At 44.1% G+C, this 24,986-nt stretch overlaps 1 protein-coding gene across 1 annotated transcript in view; it reads right to left on the bottom strand.

Annotated features, from left to right (window-relative positions):
- tbc1d32 (TBC1 domain family, member 32) overlaps nt 1-24,986 on the bottom strand; it is a 121,520-nt gene that overhangs the window by 18,590 nt on the left and 77,944 nt on the right. The window contains exons 29-31 of the mRNA XM_056294202.1: nt 13,603-13,672; nt 6,872-6,987; nt 1,674-1,828 (exon numbers count right to left, since the gene is read on the bottom strand). Coding sequence (XP_056150177.1) covers nt 1,674-1,828; nt 6,872-6,987; nt 13,603-13,672 — 341 coding nt within the window. The remainder of the gene's footprint in view (nt 1-1,673; nt 1,829-6,871; nt 6,988-13,602; nt 13,673-24,986) is intronic.

Raw genomic sequence — 24,986 nt, 5'->3', positions numbered from 1 at the left:
GATGGCTGAGGTTTGCTGGAACGATAGAAAACTCAAGATCTCAACTGCAGCTCTCCTCTGCAATTTAGAGCAATTGAAACAAGAGTTTTCAGACTCAGTTTTACCGCCAATTTTAACTGTCTTTCTTTTCATCATTCATCAATTTTTCTTCATTTGACCTATATCTGTTCTTTTTTCCACACTTTCTGGTCTACTCTTACTTTCTCAGCATTAGGTACACACTTGCACATCGTGATTTGTAAAGGTTGTAGCTAAGTTAGAACCAAAACTCCATCTGGCTACTACTACTACTACTTTCGGCTGCTCCCGTTAGGGGTCGCCACAGCGGATCATCCGTGTCCATCTCTTCCTGTCCTCTGCCTCTTCCTTTCTCACCAGTCACCTGCATGTCCTCTCTCACCACATCCAAAAACCTCCTCTTTGGCCTTCCTCTTTTCCTCTTCCCTGGCAGCTCCATATTCAGCATCCTTCTCCCAATATACCCAGCATCTCTCCTCCACACATGTCCAAACCATCTCAATCTTGCCTCTCTTGCCTTGTCTCCAAACCGTCCAACCTGAGCTGTCCCTCTAATGTACTTGTTCCTAATCCTGTCCTTCTTCGTCACTCCCAATGAAAATCTTAGCATCTTCAACTCTACCACCTCCAGCTCCACCTACTGTCTTTTTGTCAGCGCCACTGTCTCCAAACCATATAACATAGCTGGTCTCACTACCGTCTTGTAAACCATCCTTTAAACTCTTGCTGGTACCCTTCTGTCACAAATCACTCATGACACTCTTCTCCACCTACTCCATCCTGCCTGTACTCTCTTCTTCACCTCTCTTCTGCACTCCCTGTTACTTTGGACAGTCGACCCCAAGTATTTAAACTCATACGCCTTCGTCACCTTACTCCTTGCATCCTCACCATTCCACTGTCCTCCCTCTCATTCACACATAGGTATTCCGTCTTGCTCCTACTGACTTTCATTCCTCTTCTCTCCATCTGGCTCTGTTGGTTTCAATTCTTATCAGTCTATGCATTATTCCTCCTTCATACATTGCATCAAAATTTTCCGGATATACTACATTATTCTTGGTGTGAAGATTTCCATAACAAATGCACACACATATACACACCCATACTTACACAAACACGTGGAAACAGATAACATTGTGATTTTAAAACAATACCATCCAGAATAGGGGCTTTTTGAGATTCTCAGAACTCTCTCATATAACTGACCTAGTGCTTAACTGAACGTTCAACCAGGCCAAGATAAATATTAGGCATAAAATGTAATTAATCCATTTGCAAACTCAATGGAGCTTGCAAATGGATTTCATTTCAGCTCAATTCGCCTGTTATTTAACTCAATGGAGTTAAATAATTTGCCTGTTATTTAACGCAATGGTGTTAAATAACAGGCGAATGGCTGTTATTTCTTAGAATCTAAATACAGTGGTGATTACTCGCAAACCTCTTATGCTAAGGCATATTATTGTATTATACACATTATACTATTATATCATTATTGTTATCTTATTTAAGACAGGTAGGTCTGAATAGAAAGGCACGATAGACAATTTCATGGCTTTAACACTTGCATGTATATATCTCATATACACGAGATTCCCCTGGTAGGCCGTGTTTTTACGTGTGTGTGTACATAGTTATGTACTTGTACTCACAGAGGCGTGTATTCTTGCTGGCCATATAAATGCTGAGGTGAGCAGAGAGGACAGATTGAGTAACAAATGAAGACACCTGTCCATATCTCCAGCCATAATAAGGAAAACTGTAGATGTCAGCCAGTCATGGCCCGGGTAGCCATCTTGTGAAGAAGCTGGAGGATAGTTAAGGAACAGTGGAGTCACAGACCAAAAACATTCTCAGTGTGTAGCATTCTACATTCAACTTCAAGTGTTGTGTGTTGGAGCATCTCATTGTACAAACTCAAACTGCTCTTTTGACCATAAATGAAGCAGGAGGAGGTGGAGAGTGGAATCATACAATATTTATCTAAACAGAATAAAATAAATGGTATAGAGGTGTGGTAGGAAGATGCTTTAAAGGTTTATGGGAAAGCAGGAGTGGATCAGACCCAAACTAAATGAGAAATGTCCTCTCTGTGGCCTTGCTTCTTAACCTTCCTTTCAAGAGTGGGGCTGTCTCAGCAATGGCTCAATTTGGCAGCCTCTTCCCAATCTCTAAATGGATGTGAGAGAGGTGTTTGGCTGACTCCGGTTCCTTTGTCTGCAAAGTGGGTTAATTATTGTACCAATAATCTGATGGGCGGCACGTTGGCGCAGTGGTTAGCACGGTCGCCTCACAGCAAGAAGGTCCTGGGTTCGAACCCCTGGGTAGTCCAACCTTGGGGGGTGTCCCGGGTCGTCCTGTGTGTGGAGTTTGCATGTTCTCCCCATGTCTGCATGGGTTTCCTCCTGGTGCTCCGGTTTCTTCCCACAGTCCAAAGACATGTAGGTCAGGTGAATCAGCCATGCTAAATTGTCCCTAGGTGTGAATGTGTCAGCCTTGTGATTGACTGGCAGTCTGTCCAGGGTGTCTCCCCGCCTGCCACCCAATGACTGCTGGGATAGGCTCCAGCATCCCACGATCCTAAGTAGGATAAGTGGCTTGGATAATGGAATGGAAAAAAATCTGATGGTTCTCGGCTACATTCAGGTCTAAGTGTTCTTGTGCTGCAACACTTGTGCTCTTCATAAATCCACTTTTCTTTGTTTTTGTGGCTTCCAATGACGTGCGCTGCAATTTAAATAACGACCATTTAGGACTTCAAAATAACAAAATAAAGCATCGTTCTCTGATTTTTACTGGCCAGCTCTGAGACAGTTGGGATGCTACAGATTATGAATTGACCAAAATGAGCAAATGGAAACCACAACAGTTCATCATCAGTTAGCATGAAAAAAAACAAAACCACTTCATGCTAGTGTCAAAATGAATGTCTGTTAATTGTTATAACACACTTGTTATGTCTTAAGTCCTCACATGACACTGAGCACATGCTGCACCCCTAGAGTTTAAAATTGTGATCCCGCATTTAAGTTTGTTTTTCTTAAGAACAAAAAAAAAGGAGGGGTTTGTAAACGTTTACCAGCCAAGCAGGAAGGGCCAAATGCTTAGCACTCCATGTCATGTGACTTTGGAGAAACAAAAACAAATCAGCACAAATAGGCCAGTCTCTGTCCAAGGGGTCCAGTAGTTAATCAGCCCTTTCAGGGATGTTGGCAGTGATCTAAAATGCAGCCTTTTCAGATGCTTACGGTCCACTTGCCTTGTTCCTTTTCCCATGTCTGGTTGCTGTTTCCAATCTATATACGCCTGTTTATATGTCTCCCAGTGGTAGCTGGGTAGACATATAAACAGGGAGTGGTTAGTTAGATACAGATGTGCTTCGGTGACCCACTCGACATCTCCTGGCACTCCCCACCGGCTAATCAATGCTCGGAGCCAGGCTCACTTGCTACAACAAGTTCCCCATCAGGACACGAGGAGAATTTTAACAGAATATAATTTTAGACGGTGTCAGACTCCTCTTTTACTACCCAAAACATATAGAGAGAGCTGTACCCCAGTGACATTAACACTTAACAGGCAGGAGAATTTCTGTACTAAAGTAGACGTCACCAGTGGAGATTGTTTCCTTGTGTTGTGCTAAATAATGCTAATGAAGCAAATTCTTTTTTCGTTTTTTTTTTTTTTGTGGATTTTCCCCTCTTTTTCTTTCCAATTGTATCCAGCCAATTACCCCACTCTTCAAAGCCATCCCGGTCACTGCTCCACCTGCCGAGCCGAGGAGGGCTGCAGACTACCACATGCCTCCCCCGATGCATGTGGAGTCGCCAGCCACTTCTTTTCACCTGACAGTGAGGAGTTTCACCAGGGGGATGTAGCGCGTGGGAGGATCACGCTATTCCCCCCAGTAGGCAACGGAATAGACCGCTACGCTACCCGGACGCCATAATTAAGCAAACTCTGAGTGTGATCCAAGGTACAGTGTGATGTCAGTTGGCAAACTCCATGTGTAAAGATGGGCTCACATCCCGATGATGATAGTTCATTCTGTTTTGTGAGCGAAAGAGTAATGGGCCCAGACAAAAGCTGTGCTTTTTAATTATCTTTGCTCAGACAGGAAGGTTTTAATGAGTGCAATCTTGCATCTTTTCTTTACTCATTTTTGTTATTTTTATCATCTCATGTGATGCGGATGGTATGGATACCATGGTGAGCTACACTTAGGAACACCTGCTCGCCCTGTGGTAGAAAGTTTCCCTCATTATTGTCACATAATTGCCAACAGCACTGATGGGCTCTTTGTCTCACATGTGGTAAGTGTGTCTGCTACGTCGGTGCAGAGGCACCGACATGAATGTTCAGCTGATGATGAAGAAAAACTGGGAGTGACACGGCTTTTAAGAGGGGTTTGTTTACTACTGGGGCACGTTTTATGAACAAAGGTGCAGATGCACTTAAAAGCCGCTACAGGCGACTGGCAGATAAGCCTCAGTGATGATGTATAATATACAGAAGTGAGAAAAATACAACATTCATCTCAGAGAATGCAGCCAATTTAGCTCTACTTTCCCTAGATGGGAACCGAATGACATTTTAATTGTTTCTTGTTGGTAGCGACATTATAAAAACATTCATGTTTCAAGGCGTTTAGCATACACACGTCCTCAATGGCATACCATTGCTGCTGGGTGAAAATCATTTTTCCGATAAACTTTCCGATAAATGTTTTTACTTGAACTGTACATTTTCTTTATCCTTTATTCTGACTGTGTGGCCCCTGGATGCCTGAAAACTACTCATTAGTGCAATTTCCAAAAAAATATGAATGTGAGTGTATACACTGCTTCTTGCGGCCCCTTAAGATATCTTCATCCATGATACATTTTACGTATTGGTGTTCAGTTCTTGGACAACCAATATAGTATCTGGTAGGTTAAAATAAAGGATCTTCGGGGCGTCCGGGTGGCGTGGCGGTCTATTCCGTTGCCTACCAACACGGGGATCCGGGTTCGAATCCCCGTGTCGCATCTGGCTTGTTCGGGCGTCCCTACAGACACAGTTAGCCGTTTCTACGGGTGGGAAGCCGGATGTGGGTATGTGTCCTGGTTGCTGCGCCAGCGCCTCCTCTGGTCAGTCAGGGTGCCTGTTCAGGGGGGAGGGAGAACTGGGGGGAATAGCGTGATCCTCCCAAACACTATGGCCCCCTAGCGAAACTCCTCATTGTCAGGTGAAAAGAAGTGGCTGGTGACTCCACATGTATTGGAGGAGGCATGTGGTAGTCTGCAACCCTCCCCAGATTGGCAGAGGGGGTGGAGCAGCAACCAGGAAGGCTCGGATGAGTGGGGTAATTGCCAGATACAATTGGGGGAGGAAAAGGGGATAAAAAAAAGAAAGAAAAAGTAAAGGATCTTCAGGTATGCCTCCATTATGTTTTGTTATACCTCATTTTGACCTCAGAACAGCCTCCATTTATCTGACTCAACAAGGTGTTGAAGACATTCCACAGGGACGCTGGCTCATGTTGTTGAGTCGGCCGAGAGTGGATCTCCAGTCTGAGAGCAGCGTCTCATCCCTCAGATGTTCAGCTGGACTGAGTTCAAATGACTGGGCATGCCACTGTATAAACCTGAATACATGATGTTGTTTGTGGAACAATGATGCCAAAATCATTAGAGTCTTGTGGCATGGGGCATAATCATGCGGGGAAAAAATCCATTTGTGGATGGATAAATTGCCCCCTTGAAGGGCTGTGCCTGATTAGCAATGATGTTTAGATATTCTGTTGCATTTGAACCTTGCACAACATCAAGGGGCCCAGCATGTGCTCATGAAAACAACCTACACCATGGCTGTCCCCCTGCAAAGTACAGACAGCATAAAGGGGTAATCACATACAGGAAAGCATGCACATGTTTTTTTGTTTTTTGATAACATTAATTGTGACTGCATGTAGATTTCTTCTTTTGTGTGTAGAATCTCTGCGGTGTTGTAAAATGAGGCACCAAGTTAGTTGACTTCAAGGAAATAACAAACACCCTAACGTCTTGATGCATGCTCAATAATCCAGGTAACAAAATCAAATAAGGATGAATCAGTTCATCTGGATACGTTTACTGACAGATACATTTCATCACTCAACTAAGTGACATCTTCAGTCTAAGATGTCACTTAGTTGAGTGATGAAACGTATCTGTCAATAAACGTATCCAGATGAACTGATTCAACCTTCTTTAATAAACACCCTAATATTTTCCACTCTATGCAAATCTCAGCGTGTTCTCACTAATACAGTTGTGTGCCAGAGAAAATTACAGTAATTGAGATAAAGTCATCCCTTCCCTTTTTTTCAGGTTCTACTTCCCACACACACCAAAGAAACCTATGGACTGTTCTGAGAAAGAAAAGGCGTATCGTCTGCCATAAGTGACAGAATAGCCTACACTATCTAATGGGACGTAGAGGAAGTTAAGATGTACTGTATTTTTTCGCTCCGACAGAAGTGGATAGATATTGTCTGGCTCTCTCTCACAGTGAGAAGAGTCATGTTATCCCCATAGTCCTGCCAATAGCCTATAGCAGCTAGATCTGTTCGTCAATGAGAGACATAGTGAGAGGAGGAGGTAAAATTGGGCATGTACACACACTCATTTTTAACCTATTTTTCACCGGCCTTTGTTTATCTATACGTACCTGCTCTGTGCAATGCAGTTTGGGACCAAATTTGACCTAATTCTGTGGGATGTGGAGTGAGACACAGGAAAGGAGGAAAGATAAAAAGAGAGACGAAAACTGTGTAAATGCATGCATGTATTCCTAAGTGTGTGCACATATACTTTCTATTTCAGGATACTGATTTTTGAAGCTCCATTGATGCTTTGTGTGGAGAGGAAGAGCTGAGTGTGCTTCAGCAGAAGAGTCAGGCCTTGCTCAGAGTCTTCCTTAAGTAGCCTCAGGTTTCTGCCGTATCTATGGACAGACACAATACAGACATAACTCACATGTCTGTGTACATTAAGCCTTTGTCTTCCTGCAAGGTCATGTGGTAAACTTTTGTCCCACACTGTCCTTGAGTATTTTAGTTGATACTTTGTTTGAGTGACAGACAACAGATAAACAGACCGAAAGGTAGACAGACACATACACACGCATTCACCCTATTTCTGGGACTATAAGTAGCTGCTTTTTCACTCATTTGGCTGATTCGACTTCTATTTCCAAAGCGCCTTATACAATGTAATTTTGTTGGACAAATACGCAGCATTTCAACTACAGCCACGAGATGGCACTGTTTAATCTTGTGACTCAATTGTAGTTCAAAAGAAAATGGCGACTGCGGTACTTTGCTATATGGTCAGTGGAGCTGTCCCAGTAAATTTGTTCCGGCGCGTCATCCAGAACTTTTTCCCCGGCCGGAACAAATATACGGTGACAGCAGGGACAAAGTTCCGGTCGCATCATCCGGAACTTTTTCCCCGGCCGGAACAAATATACGGTGACAGCAGGGACAAAGTTCCGGTCGCATCATCCGGAACTTTTTCCCCGGCCGGAAGGGGAAAAAGTTCCGGATGACGCGCCGGAACAAATTTACTGGGACAGCTCCACTGACCATATAGCAAAGTACCGCAGTCGCCATTTTCTTTTGAACTACAATTGAGTCACAAGATTAAACAGTGCCATCTCGTGGCTGTAGTTGAAATGCTGCGTATTTGTCCAACAAAATTACATTGTATAAGTCGCTTTGGAAATAGAAGTCGAATCAGCCAAATGAGTAAAAAAGCAGCTACTTATAGTCCCAGAAATAGGGTGAATGCGTGTGAACAAATTTACTGTGACATCAAATTTGTTCCGGCCGGGGAAAAAGTTCCGGTCGCGTCATCCAGAACTTTTCCCAATATATTTGTTCCGACGCGTCGGCCGGAACAAATTTACTGCTATCACAATATATTTGTTCCGGCCGGGGGAAAAGTTCCGGATGACGCGACCGGAACAAATTTGATGTCACAGTAAATTTGTTCACACGCATTCACCTTATTTCCGGGACTATAAGCAGTCGCGGATCTACGGGGTGGCAAGGGGTGGCCATCTCTGGAACACAGTCTTGCCCCCCCTGTTGCCACCCCATTTATAAATCAGATAATATGTTTTTAAAGTATATTTTATGTACATGCATGGCGAAGGTCAATGAGACCCGTACCAAGCTCATCTCAAACAGAAGTCACCGATTTAGAATCCCCCTCCCCCTCACAGGCGCGGATCTACGGGGTGGCAGCTGCCACCTCTGGGACACAGTCTTGCCACCCCTTTGCCACCCCAGGAAAAAATCTCTAGATCCGCCACTGACTATAAGTAGCTGATTTTTTACTCATTTGGCTGATTCGACTTCTATTTCCAAAGCGACTTATACAATGTAGTTTTGTTGGACAAATACACAGCATTTCAACTACAGCCACTAGATGGCACTGTTTAATATTGTGACGCAATTGTAGTTCAAAAGAGAATGGCGACTGCTGTACTTTGCTATGGTCAGTGGAGCTGTCCCGGTAAATTTGTTCCGGCCAGGGAAAAAGTTCCGGATGACGCGAAAATGGCGTTCTTGGCATGGCAGAAAAGAGTCATACCCAGGGCATGGCGAAGAGCAGGAGGCATTCTGATCCCCAAGGAAAAGAACTCTTCCTGCATCAGCCAGTTTCGCCAGATCAGCCTTCTTAATGTAGAGGGAAAGATATTTTTTAGTGTGATTGCCCAAAGGCTCTCCACATTCCTGCAAAGAAACAACTTTGTTGATACATCAGTGCAGAAAGCCGGGATCCATGGCTTCTCAGGATGTCTGGAGCATGCTAATATCATCTGGCACCAGATACAAGCTGTCAAGAAAGAACGGAGAGACCTGCACGTGGTTTTCTTAGACCTTGCCAACGCTTTTGGATCAGTTCCTCACAAGATCCTGTGGACGGCGTTTGATTTTTTCCATGTCCCCAAAAATATCAAAGAGTTGGTCAAGACCTATTTTCAGGATCTCCAGTTCTGTGTCACAACACAGAACACCACCACCACTTGGCAACATCTGGAAATAGGCATTATGGCGGGCTGCACTATTTCCCCCCTGGCATTCATCATGGCAATGGAGCTCGTCATCTGTGCATCTCGATGGGTGGTGGGAGGCGAAAGGTCCAGGAATGGCCTGCGTCTTCCACCAATCCGGGCGTACATGGATGACTTGACCACCATAGCAACAACAAAACCATGCACCAGGCGCCTGCTGCAGAAACTCCAGGAGAACATCAAGTGGGCACGAATGGAGTTTAAACCAAGCAAATCTCGCAGCATCTCCATTGTCAAAGGCCAACTAGTAGATGAACGGTTCTGCATTAGTGATCAACCAATCCCCACGGTCCGGGAGAAGCCCATCAAGAGCCTCGGACGGTGGTACAATGCAGACCTCAAAGACACCCAGCAACTGGAGCAACTTCGCCAGGATACAATCAGTGGCCTCAGGCAAATCAACAACACTGCACTGCCCGGGAAGTTGAAGCTTTGGTGCTTTCAGTTTGGGCTGCTACCCCGACTCATGTGGCCAATAACTATGTACGAAGTCTCACTATCTCATGCCAATCGCTTGGAGAGGCTAGTGAACTCGCAGGTGAGGAAGTGGCTTGGACTGCCAAGGTGCCTCAGCAGTGTTGGACTCTACGGCAATGGAGCCCTCGCACTGCCAATTTCCAGCCTGGTTGAGGAATTCAAATGTGCCAAAGTGAGGCTGGACATGTCCCTCACAGAATCCCGAGACCCAATAGTGAGAGGAGTTGCTCCAACCCTAGCAACAGGGAAGAAATGGACCCCGGCTGCAGCTGTACTGGAGGCGAAATCTGCCCTCCGCCACCGAGACGTAGTAGGCCATGTTCAACAAGGCAGAGGCGGCCTTGGCCTGGGAATAAAAACACCTACCTGGCAAAAGGCGACTACTACCGAACGGCGAACTATGGTGGTTGAGGAGGTCTGCCGACAGGAAGAAGCAGCCAGATGTGCTAAAGCCGTAGCACAAGCCAAACAGGGTCGCTGGATGAGGTGGGAGGGTGTTGAAAAGAGGAAACTCACATGGAGTGAGCTCTGGAGCATGGAATCAAACAGGCTGAGTTTCATCATCAAGGCCACATATGATGTCCTGCCCTCTCCCATAAATCTAAATCTCTGGTTTGGAGAGAATCCATCTTGCTCCCTGTGTACAGCCCCAGCAACCCTCAAGCATATCTTGGTTGGCTGCAAGACCAGCCTTACCCAAGGCAGATACACCTGGCGACACAATCAGGTGCTCAGGTGCTTGGCAGCTGAACTCGATTGCAAGAGGGTTTCCATCAATGCCCAACCCTTCAACAACCAGGAAGGGCCCCGGCGTTTCCCAGCTTTCATTCGAGAGGGGGATAAACTGAAGGCCAACCCTTCACTTCCCAACTTAGGCTCTCTAAACTCAGCCAGGGATTGAGAAATGCGAGTGGACTTAGGCCAGAAGCTCATCTTCCCGACAGAGATCGCAACAACCACCTTGCGACCAGACCTCGTCCTCTGGTCCAATGCTAACCAGCTCGCTTACATCATTGAGCTCACAGTCCCCTGGGAGGATGCAGTCGATGAAGCGTACGAGCGTAAGAAGCTGCGGTACGCCAACCTAGCAGCCGAAGCAGAGGACAGAGGCTGGAAGGTGAAGGTGCGCCCTGTGGAGGTGGGTTGTAGGGGCTTTGTTGCCAGCTCCACAGCAAAACTCCTGAGGGAACTAGGAGTCAGGGGGCAGGCCCACAGGAGAGTGATCAAAGAGCTAGCCAACACTGCTGAGAGGACTAGCCACTGGATCTGGCTCAAAAGGAGAGACGCCGTCTGGGCTGCCAGGGTGAACAGCTAACCACAGGTCACACACCCAGGACCGATCAACCTGTGGTGGGCCTGCCTCAGCGGAGGGTGTCTTGTGATAAAAGGCCGAAACACCCTGTAATGCTGAGGTACACAACTGATGATGTGTCCTGGTGGTGGCAATGTCACCTTGGCAGACATCTCCAGTTTGATCTCCACTGAATCTGTTGCAGTGCAAACACTAGGGATTTTAACAACCAGTCCTTTTTTTGAAACCTAATCAGCTGTTGGAACTTTATTAATTTGCACTCCTGCGCTCGCGCTAATAACCATTCCAGCCCTATCACAGGACACTGGAATGAGTAAAGACAAATTTACTGTGACATCAAATTTGTTCCGGCTGGGGAAAAAGTTCCGGATGACGCGACCGGAACCTTTTCCCTGCTGTCACAGTATATTTGGGAAACAAGTTCCGGATGACACGACCGGAACTTTTTCCCCGGCCGGAACAAATATACTGTGACAGCAGTAAATTTGTTCCGGCGCGTCATCCGGAACAAATGATATGGTACATAGTGTTTTATGTCATTGTATGTACAATAAGGTGTTGCTCGTGTAACTTGTAATATAGATTCATTCTGAATGTGATTACTCTGTTGATGTGATGAAGTTTTGAAAGTGGTGCTCATCATCATCAAAATTTAATTGGACAGACCAACACCTAAGTGAGGCAGGACTTGGAGAAATGTTGCACATAGTCAATTACAATAAAGGCCAAAACATTTCTGTATGGTAGACCAATTAAATATGGTTGACAGATCAATTAAAAGCAAGCCTAAAAATATTTTAAGGAGGGCATGACTCTTTCAGGCATGGAAGGTGACCAGCTATGTATGTAATGAGAGATCAAAATGACATCTGATACACCCAACACAGGACATAAACATTAATTAGGCACAGTCAAATGGGTGATTGATTATTACTGCTAAGGGAAAAGATGGAGAGTCAAAGCTTTGAAAATCAGCGTGTCAATGAGAGATAGATGGCAACCCAGATCTTCTAAATAAATGATTTGCAGTCATACGATGGATCTAAAAACGCACACATGCACACACACACACACACACACACACACACACACACACACACACACACACACACACACACACACACACACACACACACACACACAAAGGAATTTGAATTAAAGGCAGACTATAATTATCCCAGTTAGCAATGTCTTTAAGGCTCAGCGAGTTGCATATTGCTCCAAAGACAAAGCTTCTAATTGAGTTCATGGAGAGTTTAACTATATTGTTCTCACTGGGTCCTTTATAAAACAGTTGATAAATCAGAAGGGGGAATCTTCCGCCTGGTTCCACTGCATGTCAGGAGAGCTCTTTCAGAGACAATAGTTAAGACCAAGTTGAAATAAAGTACAGAGCCATGGTGGTGCAGTGGTTAGCAAGGTCGCCTCACAGCAAGAAGGTCCTGGGTTCGAACCCCAGGGTTGTCCAACTTTGGGGGTCATCCAGGGTCGTCCTCTGTGTGGAGTTTGCTTGTTCTCCCCGTGTCTGGCATGGGTTTCCTCTGGGTGCTCCGGTTTCCTCCCACAGTCCAAAGACATGTAGGTCAGGCGAATCAGCCATACTAAATTGTCCCTAGGTGTGAATGTGTCAGCCCTGCAATGGACTGGTGGCCTGTCCGGGGTGTTTCCCCGCCTGCTGCACAATGACTGCTGGGATAGGCTCTAGCATCCCACGACCCGAATTAGGATACGCGGCTTGGATAATGGCTGGATGGATGAAATAAAGTAAAGATTATCAACAAATCCTTTTGTTTCTGACTTTGAATTTCAGTGCTAATTCAGAAAGTGTTTGCCATTATCCTTGGCATAATGAGTAAGACTTTATTTCCATGCATCCAGCAGTACTCAATAACACTGGGTTGCATTTCATTTTAAAAATGGAAACACTGGTGCACAATTCTGTTATTCTGATCATGCATGCTAAATAAGATGATTCCAAATTCATGTTTAAAGTCCAACATTTTCTCCTACAAGATATGATGCTCAAAGTAGAATCCATTCACACAAAAATGCAAGCATGGCACTTAGTAGAATCCTTTTATGTACGCCCGGAAACTTTTCAAGCTGGAAATCTCTCTTCAGGGAGGCAGCAGAGAACTGAGTAATATAGCAACGGGGAATAACTGTAGACCAGAATGAGCTGTATGAGAGCAGTAAAATAAGTCTGAGAGTCCTCTTAGGAGAGAAACAAAGAGAAATAAAGAATGGACCGAGCATAATGTGTGTTGTGTTGTGCACTAAGAGGGCATCTCTTGGGTCAAAGCAGCAGCAAAGCATCAAAACATTAGGCAGGTGTAGGCAATCCATTGTGCAGCACAGTGGAAGGACTGTAACAAAGGAATAGCAATGACACTGCTGTAACACAGAGCAAGTGTGTCACTGGGGAATGAAGTCTCGGCGGCGGGGGTGGTAGCCTGTGGTTAAGAGAGGCAGTTTTGCGAGCAGACATGCTGTTCCCGTGACACTTCCAACGACTGTCATCAAAGCCCCCTTGAACAAGATGCTTAACCCACAACTGTTCAAGTGAAGTTTGCTACTCAGTGGGTGCATGCAGAGAATTGTGTGCAAAGGGTAGCCATGAATAAGAAATCTTCATCAACCTTAGGTTAGCGAAGCAAGGATTTAGCAGTCAGAGAAAAACAAGCACATACCTCAGACAGACGTGGACACCATGCTGTTGAATGGGGGATAGCACGACATCCTTTACACTCCTCTGCTGTGCTGTAAAACAAGGTGATTAAAGGCAGACATTACCAATGAGAGAGGCCATGATGGGAGGTTTTCTATTAAAACACTCCTAAGACATCACTAACAAGAGTTCATTGTAACTGTCAAGAATGGCAGAAACATACTAACACATGATGACTTGCTACTATGAAGGTATGACATATGAGATGCTATGTCTGGGTCATTGTAAAGTTGGCTGTTTCAGAAAACACATTTCAATTAAGTGGTTGAGAGGCACTGTAATATGGAGGTGATGTGGGGGTTTTTCTCCAACACTTAGCAGGGGAAACTGATTACTGTCACCTTTGTGTGAATAATGGTTTGCCCTTATTGGTTCGTCGTGAAATGATGACAATATTTCAACAACAAAAAAGTTCAAAATCCCCCGACGTCAACACTGGAAGGCAAATGCTCAAATCGAAATACAAAACGATGTTGCAGAAATTAGTGAGGGAAATGATGCTCAGCAATTCTAATCGACAGCTCTGAGTGACAACACTGGCGGATTTACGTATGGGTGACACGGGCTGCCGCCCAGGGCAGCATCTTGCCAGGGGTGGCACAGGGCACCCACACACAAAAAATTCGGAATGGTGACATTTGTGCGGTCGGTTTTCCATCTCTCATTTGCACGTCACATCAATGATATCATGTCACCATGTGGGTAAATTAACCTTGTCGGAGTGGGCGCTCTGATTCTAGTTTGTGAGTTAGGCAGGCTACTGCCTGGGAAAGTCTCCTACTCAGATGTATGAGATGGGGAGGGAGGGGGCAGGGATAAGTTGACATTAGGTCTCCCCACTGGATGCCCGAGGTAGGAAAAATCTTTCAAATAGCACACCTCTAACTTCATACAGTACTAATGCAAAAGTAAAGCAGTCACACTACGAAACGTTACCAAATAAACCACAATTCATTCAGAAGACATACTGACTGTTGCATTTTTTTTCTGGTTTGTGTGAAATCGTTAAGAATAATATGGTGTCCGGGTGGAATAGCGGTCTATTTCATTGCCTACCAACAAAGGGATCGCCAGTTCGAATCCCCGTGTTACCTCCAGCTTGGTCAGCGTCCCTACAGACACAATTGGCTGTGTCTGCGGGTGGGAAGCCGGATGTGGGTATGTGTCCTGGTTGCTGCACTAGCGCCTCCTCTGGTCGGTCGGGGCACCTGTTTGGGAGGGAGGGGGAACTGGGCGGAATAGTGTGATCTTCCCACGCGCTACGTCCCCCTGGCGAAACGCCTCACTGTCAGGTGAAAAGAAGGAGCTGGTGACTCCATATGTATTGGAGGAGACGTGGTAGTCTGCAGCCCTCCCTGGATCGGCAGAAGGGGTGGAGCTACGACCGGGACAGCTTGGAAGAGTGGGGTGATTGGCCAAATACAATTGGGGAGAAAAAGGGAGAAACCCCCCCTCAAAAAAAGAATAACATAAAAACAGTCTGCACCAGGGTTCGAACTACTGGGGAGCCAGGAGCAGTTTGGCTTCTCTTAATAAGACATGAGCTTTCCTGAAAACATGATTTGTGAAATTTCGGGGGGTCTCTAAAATATTGAAAATATGCTATTTTTTGCCAGGCATTTCTATTTTTCTGTATCTTCATCATGATAGATCATGCATAAAATCGGGCTATAACTAATGTATGATTCATGCATGAGGGTTATTCATCACTAATTAATTTTAAAAAGCCACGAAACACTTAAACATGTTTTTGAGCTGTAAACTGAATAATATGACTGTGCAGTCATGAAACGAATCAATGATGGTGTTAATAATGACATTTCTTAGCAAATTTACTACAAAAATTGGCATATCGTGGGTGGATAATGGCTGAACACACCATTTACTGTTTTAAATCAGCCCTGAACCTTGCAAGGCCAATGCTGACATAGAGTCGACCGGTTGGGACTCATCTACACAATGAAAAAAACAAAAAAAGAACGTTAACGTCTTCTAATCAGAGGTGGGCAACACCACCCCCAGCCCTCGAGTGTGAAACTGTGAAACTGCATTCATTTTCATGCTGATTGAGACTCATTATTCACAGGAGTTTACTCGCTAATCTTGTGCCTTTACATTTTCTACTAACCTTTTGAAATTTTCTCAATTAACAGTTAGTTATAGTTATTTCATCATTTTCAATTTTGGTTCGGACTTGTGCTTTTAATGGCTGTAGAGGTACAACCGGAAAAATTGGTTGGTCGGGCTGTGCTCGAGCAGTCTCCCCATCATCCGCCTCTCTCCACCGCTGAAAAGCCACGGCCTGTCTCGTGGGGCCCCCTTCCATCTGCTGCACATCCCCATTGCAGCAGTGGGGGTGGTGTTCGATGCCATGCCCAAAGGCAGGCTGGTGGAGGGGACTAGGCGCAGTGGTGAGCCAGCAACTCCCGCCAGGCCCTTCTCACAGATCTCCCCAGCTACTCCTGCCCATGTTGCTTCCTCAACCCCCCCCCCCCCAGGCTCTTGCCCACTTTTTAGCATTTTTCAAAATTATGAAGTGGGTGGAGTTGCACTCAGACCCATAGGAGAAGTTACAGTTAATAAAGATACCAGCATGCATGCTATTCTTGTTATCACCATCGAAGCATGGTGGCGCAATAACTCACTTTAACTCAAAGATCAGAAAAAAAACAAAATCTTTCTTAGTCCCACACAGTCAGCGTGTCGAGTCGATATATTAATTTTGCTGTTTTGTAGTCAGCATACAGAGATGTCAAAAAGAAAACAAGGAAGCTTACCCGCAAATTTTGGATTTACCAGAAAATCTAAGCCAATCGACTCTGAAGAGCAACCAGAGCCAGAGGCCTCTGTGGTCGCTTCGGTTTCAAGGTAGGAGGAACTGGATCTCTTGTAGGCAGCCTGGCCTATTATTGTTGGTATTTACATTGCTCATGCAGGTCAAGTCAATTATTATTTGTATAGCTCATTATTACAAATTACAAATTTGCCTCAATGGGCTTTACAGCAACACAACATCCTGTCCCTAGACTCTCGCATCGGATAAGGAACAACTTCCTAAAAAAAACCCTATAGCAGGGAGAAAAAATAGGAAGAAACCTCAGGGAGAGCAACAGAGGAGGGATCTCTCTCCCAAGATGGACAACGTGCAATGGATGTTGTGTTTACACAATTTACAGAATACAACATTGAGGGGTCCGCGGTGGTGTAGCGGTGTAAGCATCGGCTTTGTGTCGATACAGTTGCCCACTGGGGACCAGGGTTTGCGCCTCGGTCTCGTCAGATCCGACTATGGCCAGACTCGATGAAGCAGCAATAATTGGCAATGCTGTCTTTGGGAGGGGGGCGGAGTCGGCTTGTGTTCGTCACATGAATGCGTCTCTGTGTCGGAAAAAGCAGTGGTTCAGCCTGGATTCGCCTTGTCACGAAAGTGGCGAGGTGAATCCTTCGAGACTGCCGGCCAGAGAGATGCAGTTGGCGAACGCATACAGTACGAGGGTGGGTGTTTGAACTAAAATAGGGATCGATTGGCCACTAAATTGGAAGAAAAAGGGAAAAATCAGAAATAAATTAGTAAAAAAAAAGAATACAACATTGAAGGAGGATAGCAGAATTATAAAATATATGAAGAATACGATGAGGAGGATGCCATGCAGTGTCCAGACAACAGCCCAGGACCCAAGCCACACGACCAGCATCACCATGTAAAAAAAAAAAGAAAAAGAAAAAATTTGTTGTTATAGGCTGGTTTGAGATGCCTGCATCTCTCCCCCACTGAAGTGTAACATGTGACCTTCAACTTTGATGTCTTAGTTGTACCGAGAAATTATAGTGCTCATCTGCATGTGATGGGTACCTTGAACCATTGTTGATGAGGACTCCATCCCTTGTAGGCAGCCTGGTGTGTTCTGTTTTTGATTTAATGGTCATACATTTGTGTGTTCATAGGCAGTTTTCTATTTGACCTATCCAGGTCTTTTTTGTGCTGATAAACTATAGAATATAGTACATCACTCTGCAGAGTATACTGTGCCCTGCTTTAGTTGGCTGTATTGTATCATGATTTTAAAATTCTATTGCTCACTTTTAAGGCCTTAATTGGTCTTGCTCCTACATACATTTGTGATTTATTGACATGGTATAAACCCTCTTGACCATTAAGATCTGCAGATGGAATCCTACTGGTTATTCCCAGGTCTCGGTATGTTACAAAGAGTAATCGGGCTTCTGCTGTTGGAGCCCCACACTATGGGGCGTCCGGGTGGCATAGCGGTCTATTCCGTTGCTTACGACCACGGGGATCGCCGATTCGAATCCCTGCGTTACCTCCGGTTTGGTTGGGCGTCCCTACAGACACAATTGGCCGTGTCTACAGATGGGAAGCCAGATGTGGGTATGTGCCCTGGTCGCTGCAATAGCGCCTCCTCTGGTTGGTTGGGGCACCTGTTCGGGGGGGGGGAACTGGGGGGAATAGCGTGATCCTCCCACGCGCTACGTTACGTCCCCCTGGCAAAACTCCTCACTGTCAGGTGAAAAGAAGCGGCTGGCGACCCCACGTGTACGGAGGAGGCATGTGGTAGTCTGCAGCCCTCCTCGGATTGGCAGGGGGGTGGAGCAACGACTGGGACGGCTCGGAAAAGTGGGGTAATTGATCAGATACAATTGGGGAGACAAAGGGGGGGGGCCCACACTGTGGCACTCTCTTCCTATTGAACTAAGACAAATCAAGTCTCTAGCTTCTTTTAAATTTCTTTAAACTTTTCTTTTTAAGAAAGCTTTTACAAGTATCTGATATTTGTTTTTATTCATACTGTTTTCATTTTTACTTTTATTTTTGTAATTGTTTCAATTAACAATTTGCTCTCTTCTCTTTTGCTCTGATTTCATGGTGTTATTTGTTAGTGCTAATATTTTATTCTCTTACGAGGTTTTTTTTGTACGGTCTTATCCTGTTCTGTGAAGCACTTTGTAACCCTGTTTTGAAAAGTGCTGTTACATTTATTCTTATAATAATAATTATTATTATTACTATTTTTATTATCATTATTATTATATCATACTGTGATGTTTGGTTTTGATACCTGTGGAGGTTTGATGTGGTCATTAACTGATTATTAAATATCAGATGTGCTAACATAAAGCAAGTAGGTCTACATGCTTGCAGCTATGAATGTTTCTTTGCAACAAGAGTCACAGTCAGTCCTCTTTGAGACACGCACATGCCCCCCCCCCATAGTGCAATTGTGTAATAATGTAACAATGATAACCTGTGCAATAGTGAAATAGAGTAATAATCAGGTTCTCTTCTTTATAAGTGTGTTATTCTATTTGTATGTTGGTGATGTAGGATTTTTGCAATTTGGTTTTGATTTTTTTTTTTTTTTTGTAGATATTTCCCCCCTTTTTTCTCCCCAATTGTACCCGGCCAATTACCCCACTCTTCCGAGCTGTCCTGGTCACTGCTCAAGCCCCTCTGCCACTCCAGGAAGGGCAGCAGACTACCACATGCCTCCTCCGATACATGTGGAGTCACCAGCCGCTTCTTTTCACCCAACAGTGAGGAGTTTCACCAGGGAGACGTAGCGTGTAGGAGGATCACGCTATTCTCCCCAGTTCCCCCTCCCCCCTGAACAGGCGCCCCAATCGACCAGAGTAGGCACTAGTGCAGTGACCAGGACGCATACCCACATCCGGCTTCCCACCCGCAGACACAGCCAATTGTGTCTGTAGAGACACCCAACAAAGCCGGAGGTAACACGGGGATTCGATCCAGCGATCCCCGTGTTGGTAGGCAATGGAATAGACCGCTACGCTACCTGGATGCATTTAGTTTAGTTTTTGTTAGCAATAGGGTGATAGTGTACTACCTGGATTCTCTTTAATTGTATTCATATACTACAACTTTCTATTTGTCTTTGTTACTTTTTGATATTTATGAGCCATTTTGTATATTTTTTGTACAGTTTTAAATATGATAAATTATTGGTGTTGTTCCAAAAGTCAGAATAAAAGTTAGTTAGTGCTTTTTTTGTGCTGGCAGGGGTGCTTAATGGGGTGGGGTTGCCCGGGGCGTCAGACAAGCTAGAACCGCCACTGAGAGCTGAGTAACATGGATTAAACAGAACCCCCTCAAATCGCGTATTAATTTAACAATGATCTTGATGAGTGTGAAGTAGGCTTGGGCAATTGGACGAATATATCAGTAATTAGCAACTGAATGAGTCCAATAAGCATTTAGTTTTTTCGGGCCTTTTTTTTTTGCATGTGATTTTTGTCCTTTTATTTTTCAAATTTAATGGTGTGCTTTCTGGAGAATTCAACTTGGTAAATAATTAACCTGTAAAGCACAATTCTAAGCGTGCGTGAATAGGAAGTGCCAGTTGGAGTTGGGCCATATGCACATTCTTGTTGCACTGATTTTCAACGAGTCTTCCACAAAACAGGGCAGTGACTTCAGTAAGTAAATGACAATCTTTTGATGGCACTACTCATTTGCAAAAACACAGCTAATTGCTTCATTTAGGTCCTGGGGCTTGCCAGTTGTGTCTGGTTTAAAACCAAAATAATCCCGAATGGGGGACGTTATGTTAAATTCCCTGAAAACCTCTTCTGATGGTGTTTACTGCATAATGGAGATATATCTTCTCTTGCTCAACATTTCTCTCAGCTCTCGTCTCTCTGGCACTGTCAGTGTCATCCATTTTTATTCTGTAATGATTCTGTCATCAGAAAGTGTTAAAAATCCCACTTGTATCTTAGGAATTGGTTGTAACAATGGAATGGATAAGGCATTTTTTTAAACTTTTTAATTGAGCACAAAAGGAAGGAACTGTCAGTATCACAAGCGTAGCACCGAGGATGTGTTTCACGCTCCCAGTTGATCTAATTAAGGGGAAGGGGAGGTTTAAGTTGAAACAGGATCATAGAAACTAAACCCATTGGCTTTGTTTTTCTGCTCAGGTCAATGGTCAATGACATATCTACATATCTAGGGAGAATACCTACAATAGAGCAGCTATAGGCAAGTTTGGTTACATAAGGATTACTCGCAGAAAATTCGTATAAAATCTATGTTTACATGAGACAGACAATGTTGAGGTGGAGGTGACAAACAATAAGGCCTCGCCTTTTCTTTATCTATTTTGCTGAAGCCACTGGTTGCTGAAACTTCGGTATAGAAAGCTCCTCTCCCCAACTGCTATTATACGTCAAATAAATTGAGCTCTCTCTTTTCTTTCCAGTCACCCACCTTGGGTGGGTGCTGAATTAAATGAGACGGCTCGACAGTTGCTTTAATCAGTCCGGAGCAGAGGGGGAGATAAAGTACAGAGCTGTAAGTTGACAGAGGTTAACACTTGGCAAATGAGTCTGCTCTCTCCACACAATGGGAAAACTCAAGCAGGGCATAGAGGCTCAGACTGTAGTAGATGTCAATCAGACACACACAAGTGTGGACACTAACTCACGTACATGCACACATAAATGCATGCGTGTGCGCACACACATACACACACACACACACACGCACAGCTGAGACCTGAAAAAGAACTATGACAGCAGGGCGCCCGGGTAGCGTAGCGGTCTATTCCGTTGCCTACCAACATGGGGATCGCAAATTTGAATCCCCGTGTTGCCTCCGGCTTGGTCTGGCGTCTCTACAGACACAATTGGCCGTGTCTGCGGGTGGGAAGCCAGATGTGGGTATGTGTCCTGGTCGCTGCACTAGTGCCTCCTCTGGTCGGTCAGGGTGCCTGTTCAGGTTGGAGGGCGAACTGGGGGGAATAGTGTGACCCTCCCACGCGCTACGTCCCCCCTTGTGAAACTCCTCACTGACAGGTGAAAAGAAACGGCTGGCGACTCCACATGTATCGGAGGAGGCATGTGGTAGTCTGCAGTCTCCCCTGGCTCGGCAGAGGGGGTGGAGCAGTGACCGGCATGGCTCGGAAGAGTGAGATAATTGGCCAAGTACAATTGGGGAGAAAAGGGAGGGGAGAGAAGGAAAATAAATAAAAGGACTATGACAACTTGTAGAAGAAAAACTGCAGAGTAAAATATAAGGGAGTACAATGAGTGTTGATGTGTGTAGAAATTTCCTTAACTACCATCGTGGTTACCCCAAGGGTTGGTACTGCAACCAGTAAAAGCGTAGTAACTAGTGTCTTAAGGGACTTACCTCTGGGTCAAATTTATGACCAATCAGACTGCTCTGCCACTTACAGTGACTATAAAAAAGCTACACACCCCTGTTAAAATGGCAAGTTTTTGTGATGTAGAACTGTTTTCACCTTTAATTTGAGATTGCAACTTATAAAATTCAAGTGAAAAACAAACAGACCTTTTAGGGAAAAAATAAAAAAACTTAACCTGGTTGCGTAAGTGTTCACGCCCCTAAACTAATACTTTGTTGAAGCACCTTTTTTATTCTATTACAGTACTCGGTCTTTTTGGATAAGCTAGTATCAGCTTGGCACATCTTGATTTAGCAATATTCTCCCACTCTTCCTAGCAAAAAAGTTCTATATTCACCAAACTATGAGGGCATCTCTTGTGTATAGCCTCTTCAGGTCACCCCACAAATTTTCTATTGAATTCAGGTTTGGGCTCTGGCTGGGCCTTTCCAAACCATTGATCTTCTTTTGGTTAAGCCGTTCCTTTGTTGATTTGGATGTATGCCTCGAGTCATTGTCATGCTGAAAGGTGAAATTCCTCTTCATCTTCAACTTTCTAACAAATACCTCAAGATTTGGGCCAAAATCAACTGGTATTTGGAGCCATTCCTGATTCCCTCCACCTTGACTAAAGCTAGCCCCCAAAGCCTGATGCTGCCGCCACTACCATGCTTCACCGTAGGTATGGTGTTCTTTTGGTAACGTGCTGTGTTGTTTTTGCACCAAACATCCCTTTTGGAATTATGGCCAAAAAGTTAAACTTTGGCCTCATCAGACCATAACACGTTTTCCCACATGGTTTTGGGGGACTGGATGTTTCTTTTTGCAAAATTTAGCCAGGATTGGATGCTTTTTTTTTGTGCGCGATAAGGCTTCCATCTTGCCACCCTACCCTATAAACCCAGAGATATGAAGAATACTGGAGATTGTTGTCACATGTAGGGAGCAACCAGGACTTTCCAGAAATTCCTGCAGCTCCTTTAATGTTGCCGTTGGCCTTGTGGAAGCCTCCCTGACCAGTCAGTTTTCTCCTTGTCTTCACATCAATTTTGAAGAAATATCCTGTTCTTGGTAATGTCACTGTTGTGCCATATTTAATCTATGCCTTGGAAATTGGAAATTCTTTTGCATCCCTCTCCTGATCGATACCTTTCAACAACAAGATCCCGTTCATGCTTTGTAGCTCTTTGTGGACCACAGCTTTTGCAGCTGGATGCAACCAAGAAGTTGTCAGGAAAATCCTACATGAACAGCTGAACTTTATTTGGAGTTAATCAGAGTCGTATTAATTGATGGCAGGTGTATCCTCGCTACTATTTAACATGTGTTTGAATGTGATTGGTTAATACTGAACACAGCCACATCCCCAATTATAAAAGGGTGTGCACACTTATGCAACCAGGTTATTGCATGTTTTGTATTTTTCTTATTTTTTCTTTTTTTTTCCAAAAGATTTCGGTTTGTTTTTCACTTTGTTTTTATAGGTTACAATTTCACATTAAGGGCAGAAGAAGTTCTGACATGATTTAGCTTTGTTTCTTTTTTTCTTTTTTATTTGATCACAAAAACCTGCAAGAGTGATGACCTTGGGTTGTCCCTCTGCCACTTTGCCTCTGCTCCTAAAAGGCATGGCTCAGGAGTGGAATTGTGGCACCTAAACCAAGGCTGTGTTCCAAATCGCATAACTGCATACTGCGTAATATGTACTCAATGAATATGTGTGGATACTGAGCACTCAAGTTCAAATGTTGCACACCATTAATAACAAAGAGTTTAGACATCTATTACGTTATTCTACATTATCCCTTAAATGTATCCCACACCAAACAGTCCCTTCACTATATATGGGCCTTCCCAAGGTACTGTATATTTAACAAAAATTGCAAGAAAACAACAAAACAAGAAACTGAGTATGATCGTTTCATCATCTTAGATGATTTTAATGTTCATGTTGACAATCAAACAGACCCCGATGCTAGAAACCTAATTAGCTTACTGGAGGCGTTTGCTCTCACTCAGGATGTTTCTGGATCCATCCACAATAAGGGGCATACTCTGGACTTAGTCATATCAAAAGGACTTCATATTACTGTACCCTGTTTCAAGGATTTAATATTACTGTACCCTGTTTCAAGGATGTTGCTATTTCAGATCACTGTTGCATATTTTTTGATGTGTCTGCTTTTCCTGTACAACAGAAGAGCAATCGAATGATCAAAAAAATGTTTCATTGACAATAATACAATTGAAACCTTTAAGAAAACAGTAAATGAGTTATCGCTGTTCATGGCATCACAAACTGAGGATCTTGTGAACAACTTCAACTCAAAAATACGAATTATCTTTGACAACATTGCACCTGTTAAAACTAAAAACACAGAAAAACAAAAAGCCCCCTGGATAAATGGAGTGGTTGTTAGGCAGCTTAAGAGTGTCACCAGGCAGAACGACAGTGGAGAAAGACTAAATTTCAGGTTCATCATGAAATTTACAAGGATAGACTGAACAAGTACAGCAAAAAAATAACAGGCCAGACAGTCTTTTTTCTCTAAAATCATGAATGAAAATATTAACAATAGTAAAGTGCTTTTCTCTACTATTGATCTACTTATCAATCCACCATCTCCAAACCCATTCGATGCTGTCTACTGAAAAATGTGAGCAATTTGCTACATTCTTTAATAACAAAATTATTGTCATTAGACAGAAGATTAGTGCCTCAAGATCCAGTAATGAACCTACCCTCTAGTTCTCCAGAAATATCACTAGCGCCATGTCTTACTTTGACCTTCTTGACCTTCAAAGTCTAGACAATATTGTAAGGCAGCTCAGGTGCTCCACCTGCTGCTTTTTAAAAAACGTTTTTAATTGCTTAGCACATGAAGTTTGAGAAATTATTAAATGCTCTCTTCAGAAAGGTATGTTTCCTGCAGCACTTTAGACAGCTGTCATTAAACCACTTCTGAAGAAGAGCATCCTTGATGCGACAGCTATTGCCAACTGCAGGCCCATCTCCAACTTACCATTCCTCAGCAAAATACTTGAAAAAAGTTTATTCACAAGTTAATAACTATTTAACATCAAACAACCTTCTAGCCATTTATCAATCAGATTTTTGATCTCACCATAGCACAGAAACAGCAGTTATCAAAGTTGTGAACGATCTGCATATGAACACAGA

The sequence above is a fragment of the Lampris incognitus genome, chromosome 15 (genome assembly GCF_029633865.1).
Source record: "Lampris incognitus isolate fLamInc1 chromosome 15, fLamInc1.hap2, whole genome shotgun sequence".
Classification (NCBI taxonomy): domain Eukaryota; kingdom Metazoa; phylum Chordata; class Actinopteri; order Lampriformes; family Lampridae; genus Lampris; species Lampris incognitus.
The sequence above is the reverse complement of the archived record's forward strand: the minus strand, read 5'-3'. Positions and strand labels throughout refer to the sequence as shown.